Source organism: Engystomops pustulosus, chromosome 11, assembly GCF_040894005.1.
Source record: "Engystomops pustulosus chromosome 11, aEngPut4.maternal, whole genome shotgun sequence".
Lineage (NCBI taxonomy): Eukaryota > Metazoa > Chordata > Amphibia > Anura > Leptodactylidae > Engystomops > Engystomops pustulosus.
In genome coordinates this window covers 31,250,651-31,266,669 of record NC_092421.1, presented here as the reverse complement: position 1 = coordinate 31,266,669, position 16,019 = coordinate 31,250,651, and the positions used below count along the sequence as shown (strand labels likewise).

The 16,019-nt window shown below is 40.1% G+C and overlaps 1 protein-coding gene across 1 annotated transcript; it reads left to right on the top strand.

Annotated features, from left to right (window-relative positions):
- Nucleotides 1-6,162: 6,162 nt before the first annotated feature.
- On the top strand, nt 6,163-14,108 carry LOC140105579 (uncharacterized). The gene is made up of 4 exons (XM_072129562.1): nt 6,163-6,265; nt 9,664-9,772; nt 11,471-11,573; nt 13,487-14,108. The coding sequence occupies exons 1-4, from the start codon at nt 6,263-6,265 to the stop codon at nt 14,004-14,006; spliced, it is 735 nt and encodes a 244-aa protein (XP_071985663.1). The 5' UTR covers nt 6,163-6,262; the 3' UTR covers nt 14,007-14,108.
- The last annotated feature ends 1,911 nt before the right edge of the window (nt 14,109-16,019 follow it).

Sequence of the window (16,019 nt, the reverse complement as noted above, 5' to 3'; positions counted from 1 at the left end):
TGCAAGGGGAATGTCACCGCAGATGTTCTTCTAGTACCTAGAAACATGTTTTTAAAAATTAAATACAAGAATCATTATAATATAATGACTTGTCGGGAGATACGCGCGGAACGGTGCGCCCAAAATAGCATGTGAAGAACAATATATATGTGTGTGAAGAACACATTGCAGATGTTTAAATACATCTGCAATGTGTTCTTCACACATATATATTGTTCTTCACATGCTATTTTGGGCACACCGTTCCGCGCGTATCTCCCGACAAGTAAGCAGATGTGCCGAACATCTGTAATCTATTCTGCACTGTGTTCTGCACTGTGTTTTTCTCTTAAATGATCTTGTGGTCACTGTGTTCACTGTGTTCACTGTTTTTATTCTATTCTTCACTGTTCTTCATTGTGTTTTTTTAATTAAATGATCGTTCTCGAGCAGGGGAAATACTGTTATTCTGGTCACCTAGCAACCCTTGCGTTTAAAACGCGTTGCACTCGCATTGCACTTGCAATGATTGCGAGTGCAATGCGTTCTTGATGCATCTCCATAGACTTGAATGGGGCGTCAAAACGAACGCAAGCACGCGCGTGAAAACCAACGCTAATGAAGAAAGACCCATTGAATACAATGGGAAAGAGTGCAATGCAAGTTCTGCGCGTCAAATGCACGCGCAGAACTCGCGCGTGAAAAACGCCAGTGTGGAAGGGGCCTAAATCAGTGGTGGAAGCTGAGGTAATCCTGGCTTCGAGGCTTCCAATGTCCACCCCATGCAATAGTAATATCATGTATTTTGTCTATGCAGGGTGTCACTCATGTATGAAGAATTATGGCTCCTTCCAGCACAGGATACGTCAGGATTCACACTATTTTTATTTAAATAGTCCTGACTTTTAGAGGTTGACAGCGACATTGAAGCTACCCCTCTTCTTGTAGATGTTGATGGTCCTCCTGAGTACCTGGATGATGTACAATAGTACAAGGAGAATTCATCTATGGAGAAAGCATTGTTGCAGTTGTTCTAGAAGGTCTAACCACCAGAAGAGGTATGGTAGTACATTGGGACTACCATATTACATACAGCTGTATCATTTGAGCCGTGGTGCCTAGAAACACAGTTCTGGTTTTATTTAACACCTCTTATATCACACTTCTATTTCGAGGTACCACAGAACTAAAGATATTAAAAGGGGTTGTCCACTTTAACCACATTCCAGCAAATAATTAATGTTGTTTGCGTAAAGAAAAATTGTACATATTTCCAAAATACTTTATTCTTGATGGTTTTCTAGATCTCTGATTCCCATCATGCAACAGGAAGCTTCATTGTTTACTTGCTGTAGATAAATACCGGTTGATGATCATGTGATATCACACAGGTGCACCGCTCGTTTGTATCACACAGAGTAATCAGAGCTGTGTGTTATAATGAGTTTATCTACAGGACTTCTTTTGCATGACAGTAAGAATAGATCTAAAAAAACCTTAAAGTGTAACTGAGCAAAAAAAAACAAACTAAAAAACATAATTCTGCTCCAGGTGTCCCTGGGAATCATTCCTCAAAATATTTTGCCTCCTGGTCCTCATTTAGTACGTTTTTTGGCCCATAGCAACCATGGTTTCCAGCTCTCAAAAAAACTACAATCAGCAAGATGGAGGGCGGGACTTCCTCCTGTCACCTCATCACAAGCACCTGCTGCTGACCAATGACACCACAGCTATCTATCTCATATCTATCTATCCATCTCTCATATCTATCTATCTATCTATCACATATCTATCTATCTATCTATCTATCACATATCTATCTATCTATCTCATATCTATCTATCTCATATCTATCTATCTATCTATTTCATATCTATCTATGTACCTAAGTAAAACTTCAGCACCGCACATGAGGCCACAGCTTGGAGTCTCTTCTTTCCTGCCACTTTGTGTGGAGTGTGAGGTGATGGGGGAGGGGAGGGCTGCAGTTTTTGTCTGTGTGGATTATTTGTGTATACAGGTGTAGGGAAAGCTGAGGGAAAGATAAGTGTAGGTGTTTGGTTAATACATTAGTCAGTGTTCCTGTCAGCACATGACTGCTGCCGACATGAGGTAATCAGCTGTGTGCAGGGAGGGTGATGGGGGCGTGTCTCTCCCTCCGTAGTCTCAGCTTCTTTCTGAAGACGGAATGTCCATAGTAACAGACATATGAGAGATGACTGACATCTAGGGGAAGTCTGCAGAATACAAGAGGAAGGAGCAAGATTCGGGTAACTAATCCAATTGCAAAAGGGCTTAAAATTACCTGCCCTACAACATATCAAAAGTTTTTTGAAATAACGGTTACACTTTAAAGAATAAATACAGAAAGTATATCGGAAAATTGTACAACTTTTCATTACACAAACAATATTGATTATATTTTGGAATGTGCATAAAGTGAACAACCCCTTTAAAGTTACAGTCGATCTCTACATACAGCTCCCACTCCTTACCGTAACTCTAACTTTGGATATCTCTTTGTCCTTTTGTCTATTGAAAGAGATATTTCCATCTTTACAATTAAACCAGAACTGTGTTTCTAGGTGCCATTTCTAAGAAGATATTGGGGAACATTTACTAAGGGTCCGCAGACACAAATCCGTCAGGGTTTTCCCGAATATTTCCGATTTGCCCGCACGCGATCGGTTTGTGGCAAAATCGCAACGGATTTCATGCAACAGAAATCGTGGGGCCTGGCCGTTGGACAACCCAAAAGATTCGGAAAAAACGCGTAATTTAAAAAAGTGTGTCGCAAAATTAAGCACTTACATGCACTGGGAAGAAGATGGTGAACTCCGGCGGACCTCGGCGCAGAAGGGACACCTGCAGGAAGTTGGACGCACAAGCTTGCTGAATCGCCGGAAGACACGAATCCTCGTCGTAGAACGCGTCACTGGATCGCGATAGGACCAGGTAGGTAAATGAGCCCCATTGTTGTTTTAGCGTACCCTGACTTTTCAGCTGAACGCAGCATAAAAAAGGAGATAGAGGGAGCTGACAGATGCATTGGTTACAAGCAGTTGCATGGAAAAAGAGGAGTTCATTCAAGGACAGTGCTATTGCTAGACATGAGAAATTGGGTTCAGTGATACACATCAAGTGATATTTGAATAAATAAAGATTTTTTTGTATCATTCTTTATTGAAGAGTTAGTTACAAGCATTACGCGGGATGAGCAGGTCCCTCAGATGACATATAGAGATGATAGCATATTTCAGTTCAAACAAGTGATTTTTTGATTTGAAGGCATACAGGTATAAAAACATAGTATGTATTGTCATCTGGTTAGGGTGGTATATGCAGGGGAACGCATATGCTGTATCATGTATTTCTAGTCTTCATAAGACGATGAGAGTACTCGGGGTTTACACTCAACCAATGAGCGTGCTCGGGACAAGGGAGTGGCTGCTACAAGCCTTCTAACCTTGGAAAGGAAGGGGAAGTAAAGGAGGGGAGGAGAAGTGGGCTACAAGTAAATTGAAAATGCAGAAGATTGTTTGAATGTCACCCATGGGGCTGCAGCTGTGCTGTGGGAGTCTGCTGTGAGTTCCTCTAGCCCAGTGGTGGCGAACCTATGGCACAGGTGCCAGAGGTGGCACTCTCTGTGGGCACCCAGGCTGTCACCCTAGCCCAGAGTTTGCTGATATGATTGAAAGCTCTGACAGAAGTTATAAGTTACTGCTTAAATTGCATGTTTGCACTTTGTAATAAACAATTGGGTTCTTGTTGTCGTTTGGGCACTCGCTCTCTAAAAGATTTACCATCACTGCTCTATCTGATGCAAAAGTGATATCTCTCCAAATCAATCGGATATCTGGGGGTCCTTGCAGATTTCCACTTCCTGGGGATTAGGGTACGAGCTCATCATATATCCCATTAGTGACCTCTTCACCTTGGATACTGGAATAGCTAATAAGGACAGTAAGAGTGCGGCAGGATCTTTCTCTAGACAATGCCCTGTCAGATCTCATATCAATTTGCGTACTTGGAGCCAATACGATTGCAATCTCGGGCATCCCCACCAGATGTGAGTCATGGTGCCCGGGGCACCTAAACATCACCAACATCTATCAGAGCAAGATGGGAATATCGCATGGAGCCTGGCAGGTACCCCTTGAGAGCACCTTGAAATTAGTCTCCTGTGCCCTGCATGGAACTGATAATTTGTGTCACAATTCGAAAGCTTTGAGCCATTCATCCAAAGTTTTATTCCATTCACTCTCCCAGAATGCTATATAAGGGGGTACAAAGATACAAAGGATTTTGGGTAGGAGCAGGCCAGTCCCCTTCGTGTCTACATAGAGAGAAGAACTACAGTATATTCATCCATTTTAACCCCTGTTGTAGTATAGCCGGTAAGGAAACTGTCTATACGAATCTCTAGCTACTAGCAGTTATAGGACCACTCTGTATAAACTTTGTTATATGAAGTGTAATGTATAGATCTGTAATTGCACAGATAGGTCCAACCTCATGGTCGGCCATGTTTGCTCCCAGACTGTTTTTGTATCAGATTGTTTCCTGTTATATGCTAATCTTATGCATGTAACTTGCTCCTGTTATATTGTTGTACTATTCTAATAGCTTGTACATTCCTGTTTTTAATTCCAATTTAATAAAGCTATGGATTTTCACCCAGTCTCTGTACCAGTTTTGCATGGATTTTACCCAATAAAGAAGAGATTTTCAGATGTCCGTTTCCCAGCGTGGTTTAGAGTGCCGGATTCTACACATATCTTTTTACTACCCCTTTAAGTTGGTACACCTTTTTATTAGATAAGCCGGTATGCGGATCCCCAGGGATAGCCTCTGTTTTCCATGCAAAGGGGTAGTGTGCTGCCAAGGTACTAAGGAAAGCTCCCAAGCCAACCCCCATCATCATGCTTTTAAACCTGTTGATTTTATGGTTGCTGAAGTGTCCAAAGGTGGTAAGTGTCTCCATTAATGGGCAAGGAAGTCTGAGGGTCAGTGAGATAAAGAAGGGCGTCGTCCGCAAATGCAGAACATTTGTATACTAACCTGTATTCCTTTGATATCTGTGTGCTGTCGTATGGCTCTCAGCAAGTGTTCCATGACAAGCGCATATAGGAGGGGGACAAGGGACATACCTGCCTTGTGCCGTTACTGATCGTGAAAGTGGGGGATAAAGTCCCATTGACTCATATTTGAGCTCGTGGGGAAGCATAGAGGGCCTGGACAGTTGTGTCAGGGTCGCCTAGAGGAACCCCCAATCCACCCGATCAAATGCCTTTTCGGCATCTAGGGAGAGCACAAGGAATGAGATGGAGGCTTGCGAGGCATGGTGTATCAGGGAAAACATTTTGGGAGTGTTATCCCTCGCCTCTCTGCAGGGTAGGAAACCAACCTGATCAGTGTGGACTAGGGGGCCAAACAGGCGGGCCAGATGGGTGGTAATGAGTTTGGCGAAGATTTTTGCCATCTGAGTTGATAAGGGAGGCCTATAACTGGGGCAAAGTTGCAGGTCTTTCCCCTCTTTAGGGATGACAGTTATATGAGCATGCAGGAAGGAGGAAACTGATTGTCAGCCAAATTAAACACCTCCAGGAGGGGGATAAAGATTTTTTTGTCCATGAAAAATAAGCCCTAACCCATTTTTGGAGCAAAATATATAATGAGGCCGTCTTATTTTTGGAGAAACATGATAGGTGAGTGGTGAAGTGAATTATTGGTGATACAGTAGAACTAGGAGTTTTAGCATGTAGATGATGATTGGGGTAATTATAATACATTATTGTACTTAGTGGGTTAACTACTGCTTGAGATGGGTCTGCTATAGCAGAATGATGTAGAAAGATGTAATGAGAATGGGGGATATTTTCTCCTAGCACATTACAAGTTGAATACAGTAAGTACATAAGTACAGTAAATATGGACCAGACTATGACAATTTTATACTGCTGCACTCCTTTACTAAGATCAAGTCAGTGGAAATAACCTTAAGTCTTAATCTGTAATAACAAACCAAAGAAAACCAGTTCCGTAGCCAATTTCATCCTATTGTTTTCCATAGTTGTACATCAAGAAATGTAATGCCATGTACTTGCCAAAAAATAACGATGGCAAGAGATTACAGCGATGACAACAATAGCACTGGAGGTTGTTACATTAAATATTTACATTTTCAATTTTTTTACATATTTGTGCAACCATTAGCAGAACTGCAGATATATATAAATTCTTCAAACATGTCATCGCATGTTTGAAGAAAAGACCATCCAAAATGGTAAGTCTACACGTCTATTGTTATCATGCATGTTAGTAGAAGATTTAAGACAGTTCAGTTTACCCTATTTTTATACTGTTTTGATCGAAAAAAAAATCTATTTTTTGTTTGTCCTTGAAAATGTTTCCCATTAACTAAATCACTTGTTTCAAGGAAGTAATCTAGTAGCCCCAAACAATAATAATAGCATACTCCATAAGACATGCAGACCCCAATATGGCTCTTTTAATGAAATTACCAGAACAGATTTCTCTGGCACAGAGTTCCATATACTCAATGCTTTTACAATAAAGAAGCCCCTTACTATATACAGAGACTGTCACATGTCTAGATTCTGTGAAATCCCCATTGTTGTAGTTCATTCTTCTAATGGGTCTTTTTATCTCAATAATCTTAATTTCTAATAATCTCCAATTAGTCTATTAATTCTTTTTCTTGTGCAGTTAGCTAAAAACAATATTCTAAGTAAAGTCCAAATAAGAAAGTGGGAATGATATGCTTTGGTCGGGTTTATGCACTGTTTGTCCATTTTCATGCCTCCTGCAACCTTGTTTGCGCCGGCAGCAGCAGCCTGACTGGTTACTACAGTTACATATATTGTCAACTACAAAGCTCTATCTATATAAATTATTTTTACCCTGTTATTACTGTTATACTACCCTAAAGTATGTACTAGTGATATGTAAAGTTAACCAATGATGATGTACAGCCAATACCACCACAATAGATACAATGTATGTAAAGCAGTAGTGGATTTACTGTTGTTTTCGGGTTTTTTTCAGCAGTTTTTAGTGCACTGTTTTACTGTGTTGTATTTTGCATATTTTAAGATGAATTTGACAATAAGATACCTCCCGTTGCTTATGGAGAAAATATACTCACAGCTCTGCTGAACAACATGAGCTGCATAAATATAAACACAGCTACACACATAGAAATCTGCTTTACACATAATACATGTACACACACTTACATAAACTTCTGTACTGCATATACATAGCTCTGCCTTATACATATAAGTACACTATAAGATATCTATAATGGATATATAATAATTGATTTTAATATTGGTTTTATGTAGAAGGCCAAAAACAAAAACATCAGGAGACTGTTTTAGTTTCTGATTTTTGAATGCTGGTGCAGTAAATCAAATGACCATCAGCAGTTTATGAAAGTTTATAAAAGCAGAAGTTTTTGCAGTATTTTTTTTTTACAAAGCATTGGTGGAAGATATTGGCCATAATCTTAGTTTCAGTTTCTTATCAAATTGGGAAGAGTTATGCAGCCGCTGTCCACCAATTTGAAGTGCATCATTCTGTTGTGAGAAATATTATTCAAAGGTGAAAACTATTTAAAACCATTAACAATTTTCCCAGGAGTGTGAATCCCAGCAAACTCCCAGATTATGTAATGCTCAGAGAAACTGCATCTAAATTTCCAAATCTACAGGCCTCATGCAGCATGTTAAATGTTCATATCTAGTCTAGATAGTACAATTTCTAAAAAAATAACTATATATTTATAACCATATATAAATATATATATATGGGTATAACAGACAAGAATTAAATTTTTGGATGACTCAGGCACAGCGCTTGCAAAAAAAATTATTCTAGGATCAAATGTGAGGCCTTTCTAGTAGCTAAAGCTTAGCTGATATTAGATAATGCTAACGGGAACCAGCAAATGGCCCAGTAATAATCCAGACCTCAACACATAATCCGGCAGCAGATCCTTAAGAGAGCTGTTAATAAACAAATGCCCCAAACCTCAATGAACTAAAGCTAGGCCCCTTGCACCTGAACATATTTATTGGCACTGTGCTAGCTATACCTTAACGTTTATGTATGGCTACAACATGGCCCCATTGACTTTAATGGGAAATACTTTGAGAGCCGGGCGACTGCACTGCACAGAATAGAGCTAATCCTATCTTTCGCCAATTTACAGAAAGGCTGCTCATCTTCCTATAGAGAGGGGTAAGGAGGCTCTCTTCCCCTCCCTTCTCTCATCAGCCATGTTCTACGTGTGGGTTACGGCCCAGTGGAACACGATTGTGTCCAAGGAGCCAAACACTGTAAAGATGAATAGGCTCTTGACATATCCGGCTGGCAGCTGTGCTGTTGGGCGCAGAAAAAGCTAGTGAAAAAAAACACACACAAAAGTGTCCTGCAGTATAGAGCTGTAGTAATATTGAAGGTTACAATATCATCGATCAGTCTGATGCTATAAGGTCAGTTCACATCCAATGCAAAGCTTCTAGGCTTTGTAGTTGTACCCATGCACTAAGAATCACATACATTCTATTTTTCTATGTGTTTATATAATTCAATTATAGACAACCCGTCTAAACCCTTTCTCTAGAAGATATCTCTTTTTCATATACAATAATAAACAGATACACAGAACCTACAACCCATTGTCTAGCATGAGCTATTTCACATATTTGACATTCAGGGGTCAACTCTTCTGCGCAGATAGATAGAATGAAAAAACAACAAATGAATTAGCGGCACAATGAAATGAACACAAGATACTAAAATATATTCAGGATAACAAAATAATACATTTGCTGGTTCACTTTTATTATATTTTTAAAATACAGCATTTCACAGATACAATTCCAACCTGTCTCTATTAGTCCTGGTGTATACAATTTTTTTTTGCCCCAGGATCTGACCATTCATTTTCTTCTGGTGGGGCATGGCACAATCTTCTCATGAATAGCTTTTTCTGTCTGCACGCTGCACTGTCTCTCTGCCCTTTGCCCCTCCCCTGTATTCCAAGATGAGCTCACACACAGACACTTTCAGCAAGTAGTAGTGTGAGTAGAATTATTCTACATACAGTATAATTTACAGATAAGATTTTTATAGAAGGGGAAGAAGAAGAGCTGACTGTGTGTGGTATAGCTGAGATAACACAGAGATATAGAAGAGCTTGAGAGTGTCATTGTGTTTTATTTTCATGGATCTCATCATCTCTCATTGCTGATCTTTCTCATCTCTGATCTTTCTCATCTCTCTTTTTCTATGTGTCAGATACTAGTAGAATATTTAAAATCTACATGAAAGTGTAGATAAACCTGTACCCAGATAATCTAAGCACTTCGTCAGCACTAAACTTCTCACAGCACAGAGGGATCATGAAGTGCCTGCTTAGAGAGTCCCCGCCCACGCTCTGGGATTTTACACTGACCATGACTGAGTGATGGAAGCTAATACAGCAATAAAACTGTAAAATTGTAAAGTAAAGGGAATAAAAATTATCTTTATTGTATAAACATCAGTAGGGGTTTAAGATTGAGAACTTTCTTTCATGGGAAAACCCCTTTAAGTCACGAAATCCCATACTGAAGATTGGCTACAAATCTACCTTTTATAAAATTTGTTTTCCAGATATTACTGCTGAACATAGCGATAGCACTTGGATTCTTTGTAACATCATGTGATAGTCACTGTCATAAGGAAAAGAATACAATAATTGGAAGGGGAAAAGGTCTCTCAGGTAAGTTAACTTAACCCTTTTGTTTTTGCCTTGTTTTCCTATGCTGCATCTGAGGATTTGTCACCTCTACTCACTATGTAGTTTAATTAATTAATTGCATTCAGCTTTTCTTATAACTTTCCATTGCATTGCTCCTCTGTTATTCATTTTAGAAATGTATTAGTAGTTACGGTCGTAAGGTGTCAGCATTGATTGCTCAGTATGAGAATATATATATATATATATATATATATATATATATTATATATATATATATATATGGTGTTTTTGTGACACAATTAATTTCCTCTAGGGCAGTGATGGCAAACCTTTTAGACGCCGAGTGCTCAAACTACATCAAAAACCCACATATTTTTCGCAAAGTGCCAATGCGACAATTTAAACAGTAACTTATTACTCCTTGCTTTGTCACATGTTTAAATTGTATAGGCACCTGAGGACACCAATACAGTAGAATACAGTAGAAAAAGCTTTGGTTATCATTGTAGCTTCCTTCTAGGGCCCTGGCCTGCCTGGGACTGCAAGAGGCCTTGAGCCCTGTCTGGCGGAGTCTGCGGTGGGGTGATAGCACAGGTGCCCATATAGAGGGCTCTGAGTGCCACCTCTGGCACCCGTGCCATAGGTTCGCCACCACTTTTATTAGACGAATATGTAAATTTTGTTAAGCGGCTACTGGGGCGTGGAGTAGCCGGAGCTGAGGTTACACAGCACGGCTACTACACGCCCCAGTAGCCTCTTTGTTCCTCCTACCCAAAATCTTCACGCGCCCTCACCCGGCGAATCTGCACATGCGCAGAACAGCAGGCCCGCGTCTGCGTGATCACTGCTCCGAAGCTGGAGCTGCACAGGCCTGCTGCTCTGCTTATGCCCCCTGATGAGGGCCGAAGATTTTGGGTAGGAGGAGTAGCCGCGCTGTGTAGCTTTAGCACCGACTACTCCACGCCCCGGTAGCCGCTTAACAAAATGTACATATTCGGCTAATAAAAGTTATCAAAAAAGTGCGGGGACGTGAGGATTAGCCCTTAAAAGGGATATCCTCACGTCCTAATGATCCACCTACCACCTGATCTACCATTATAGGTAGATTTGTGGTGGTAGGTTCCCTTTAAAGGGAGATAACTCATTTAGTTATCACAGAAAATGGGCGGTTCCCTCCATTCACTTAGGCCCGTTCCCCACTTGCGAGTGTGATGCGATGAACTCGCATCACACTCGCAACGCAAGCTGCCGGGAACGCACGGCCTGAACGCTGCACCGCGGGAGTGAACTCAGCATGTCAGTTCACTCCCGCGGTGCAGCGTTCGGACCGTGCGTTCCCGACAGCTTGCGTTGCGAGTGTGATGCGAGTTCATCGCATCACACTCGCAAGTGGGGAAGGGGCCTTACACTACAGACTGATTAACAGGTTAAGCCAATCATGTTTTCCAGTGCTGCATCTGTACCCCAATTACTGTTACACTATATTGTACTGTATTCAGAGGATTATTTAAAATGTATAATAAGTTGGGTCCTGACATACATAGGATACCCACTGATCACAAAAATGAAGTTTTCAAAATTGAGCAGTTATGCAGGTTCTATGGGTACTAATCATATCTGTGGAATGGTTGGAGATTTTGTACATGGCTTCTCCTCAACAGTCCATATTCTGATCATAAATTGTCCAATAAATGTGCTTACAATCTTCTGTATCACTAGGCTGCTGGAGGGATAATGAGATGCATCCCTATGAATCCAAGTGGAAAACAAGCGATTGTCAAGAATGCACTTGTTACAAGAAAGGAATGGAGTGCTGCGACCAGTAAGTGTTGAAATCACATGTTACTGTATATTCTGTGGATTTAAAATCATATAGGGGGTATGTGCAGAAAATGGAAGACACTCTACCTTATTCATGTGTATTTTTTTTTTTTAAATATTCTTATGAGTTATTATAATAAAGCACACATCAGCTCCAGTACCTCCAAAAAACTCTTGCATTTCCACTGCCATCAGTCTACTTTTAGACCGCGCCCTTTATGGTAACAGTCAGTGTCATGGAATTACCTGCTATTAGTAATTCAATTAAAGGTAAATACAGTAAATTATTTAAAATCAGGAATATATTCATACTTACCTGTCCTCCTAAACGCTGGCACTTACCATTGGGATTTCTTTACTTGTTTCCAGTGAGGGCATACCCATTTGCACACAGAGGCGGAACTCCATGCTTAGTATATGAGGGTCAGAACACATTTAAGCCCAACCTAAGTATACTAATTTTGCCACTATATATTAGTCATAAAGCTCTATACTGTATACCTTTTATATGCATTAATACCCTCTGCCTGCCCCTTGCAAGAAAAATGTTCCTTACCCCCTTGCCGGAATTGGACGTACTATTAAGTCAGCATGCAGCAAGGGCAGTATGGAGAGGGAACACGGACTGAGCGTTTGCTGAAAATTGCAGCAACGTCCGCAATGTTAGGTATTACCATGTCCCATAAGTCCACATCTATGAAAATATAAAAACTTTATTAAAACGTATTCCCAACATTGAACCCCATAATCGAAAATAGCACCCAAATGTCCGCCACTTGCTTGCCCTTTTGCAACTCATAAACAGTGCCCTATTGGTCTTACTATCCCCAATATGACACTTTACACAGCTCCATGTATCAAAGTATGAAAAAGTTATTAGCGCCAGAAGATGGCAAAGCAAACACATATTTATTTCAGAAATGGTTTGAATTTGTAATAATAAAACCTTTCCAAATTTGGTATCCCCATAATGAAACCGACCCAAAGAGTAAATGGAAGGTGTATTTTAGAGGGCACACTCAAAGCTGTAAAAACAGAGCCCTCAAGAAAATGGTGCAAATCGTTTTTTTGTCAATTTCAGTAGATTTCCAGCTTGGGATATAAAATCCCAGAGCATGGGATAAAAAATACTGTCACTAGGAAGCAAAGCTCTGTATGTGGAAGAATAAAAAAGTTATATGTTTTTAAAAGCGGTGTGCAAGAACGAAAAAGGGCATCAGCGGAAGGGATACACAAGTATGGATGAAAGAAAATAAAATACTAACCAAAATCCTCCACTAAACACAACCAAAAATCTCCTGCCCTCTTAATAGGTCTACTGTTCCCCTTCAATTCTCATAGACTCTTTTCAGTTTACCCCTCCTAGAAACAGAATAATATATGATCAATAAATCTCTTATTCCCTTAAATAGTCCTAATGAAAATGCTACTCGGTCAATTCGCTACCATAGACCATATTAAATGGAACCTGTCGTCAGGTTCTGACACTTCAACCTAATGACAAGTTCCAATAGAATTTTTAATACTGACTGTGAATGTGCTTTTATAAATCTGATTTCTGGATTCATTCACTTAAAAAAAGTTGTGTAAAAGTATTTCTGGGTGTGTGCAAGCAAAGACCACCGAGCATGTGGGCAACCATTGTAGTCCTCTGTACCATTGATTCACCCTCCCACATTGGGGGGTTTTAAAGAAATAAAAAGGCATCAAATTCTGCCCTCAAAAAATGCAACAAAAACTACAGATATCCCAAATCTAAGGAGATTATACTTATTACATACTGAAAATAAAATCTGTATCCATCCACAAATCAATGTGGGGAATTGACAGTATCAATCCATGGGCTAATTTACGATTGAACCACATTGTTGTATGTGTGCTGACATTTTTTTTGTTTTTTTTTGCCTTCTGCAGTGAATTGATTGCGGTGGGATACAATCCAAAAGTCTGCGTTGCCATAAAAGTAAACTGCACTATCAATGTAGTAAAAAAGAAGAATCACTCCATTCCATGCAACTTCACATTACTGGAGATAGATACTAGTGACAGTAGTGATAGTAGTGACAGTAGTGATCAGAAAGATAAGACCTCTAGTAACCAAGAGGATGATGATGATGACGAACCTAAGATAGAACTCTCCGCCTACTTAGAGTTGCTCTCATATTTTGAAACTCCTGACGACTGCGAGAAAAAAGAGGAGAAAAGTGAAGAGAAAAAAGAAGAGAAAAGTGAAGAGAAAAAAGAAGAGAAAAAAGAAGAAAAAAGTGAAGAGAAAAAAGAAGAGAAAAGTGAAGAGAAAAAAGAAGAGAAAAAAGAAGAGAAAAGTGAAGAAAAAAGTGAAGGGAAAAGTGAAGAGAAAAAAGAAGAGAAAAGTGAAGAGAAAATCAGCAAATCTGCAGAACACAATCGCCACCACTACGATTACTATGGTTAGATTTCCAGTTAAAATTTGTGTTCCTGGTCTTAAAAATTAAGTGATTATTTGCCTATAAAGTTGGTCTGCCTGATAATAATAAAAGTAGCTTATTACACATTCCTCATTTATCACTCTTTTTTATTATCAGGGTTGGGGGATGGTGGGTATTTTCTTATTGAAGAGACACAGCAGTGTATGGGGACTTATTTTTCAGGGAAAGTCTCAATGAATCAAGTATTTAAATTAATTCATTCATATTAGTTTTATTCTCTAGATGTTCCTTGGTTTTAACCACAGACAGAATAGTGAATGTTTATATTGATTAGCTAAGGCTCCATAAGAAAACAAGTAACTCAGCTGCAATCAGAGACCCATCTATAGGCAGCAGTTTTAGGCTTCTGAGGACCACTGTTAGGGGATCTGTCATCAGGAAGGTAATTTTTCTATGATGATAGGTTCCAATAGCCTCCGATATATTGATTTCAAAAATGCCTTTATCATGCATCTGAATAATTCTGTTGCTTTATAATTATTTCTTAACATTACCTGGCTCCCTGCAAGCAGTGTGGGTCCTGGGGTGGGGCACAAGTCATCTTCTCCTTAATGCCTCTTCCTTCCTGCCAATTCATCGCCTTTCCACTCCTTCAGCCTCTCTCCAGCTACCTCCCACCGCCTACATCAGCTCTCTACCATAAGCAATTCAATTCAAATTTAACCTACCCCCCCCCCCCTCAAATGGGACTCACCACACACTGCTGGTAGGGAGAAAGTTAAAGAAAGAATAAAAAAGAAGTTGAATTGCTCAGATGTGCGACATATCAACACACCAGAGGTTATTGGAACCTGTCATCAAATCGAAATGACCTTCCTTTACAAGATGACAAGTTCCCTTTAAAGAATTTTATCCAGCCATCCAGTAATTGTATACATTGAATGCATAGCTTTCAAGTGCAAAAGAAAATACTACAGTACTTTGGATAAGAGTCACAGCCTGATTGGAGAACTAACCTTATCAAGGTGTGGTACTGGATCAGCGTCTCTGGCATGGGCGTAACAACAGGAGTAGCAGCCATGGGGCCCGCAGTGTCAGGGGGCCCCAGAACATGTGGTATTGGGTGTGTATTGGTTGTGTGTGTATATACTCTATCTGTGTTTATATGCTGTATGTCTGTATATGATATTGTATGTATGTGTGTATTTGCTGTCTCTATGTGTACAGGCGGTCCCCTACTTAAGGACACCCGACTTACAGACAACCCATAGTTACAGACAGACCCCTCTGCCCCATGTGACCTCTGGTGAAGCTCTCTGAATGCTTTACTATAGTCCCAGACTGCAATGATCAGCTGTAAGGTGTCTGTAATGAAGCTTTATTGATAATTCTTGGTCCAATTACACCAAAAATTTTGAAACTCCAATTGTCACTGGGGCAAAAGAAAAAAAATTGTATAAAACTTCCATTATAAAATATACAGTTTCGACTTACATACAAATTCAACTTAAGAACAAACCTCCAGACCCTATCTTGTATGTAACCCGGGGACTGCCTGTATATGTGATGAGTATATGCTGTATGTCTTTATACATGGTGTGTATGTACTGTGTGTGATTTTAACTCACAAGCGTGAGTAAACAAATATGTATATTTATTTTTAAGGGCGGCCCCATTCAGAAGTCTGCTATCAGGCCATTTCTCTCCTAGTTACGCCCCTGGTCTCTAGACCTAAGTGAGAACTAACAACTAATGCTGCACCCAGTTGAACAACAATGGGGGTCATTTACTAAGAGCCCTAATCACTATTTTTCATCGGGTTTCCCGAATATTTCCGATTTGCACCATCTTTCCCTGAATTGCCCTGGGTTTTTGGCGCACACGATCAGATTGTGGTGCATCGGCGCCGGCATGCATGTGGCGGAAATCGGGGGCGTGGCCATCGGAAAACCCGACAGATTCGGAATTTTTTTTAAAAAAATGTGTTGCTTGACACGCGCTTACCTGCACCCGGAATAGGATAGTGAACTCCGGTGAAC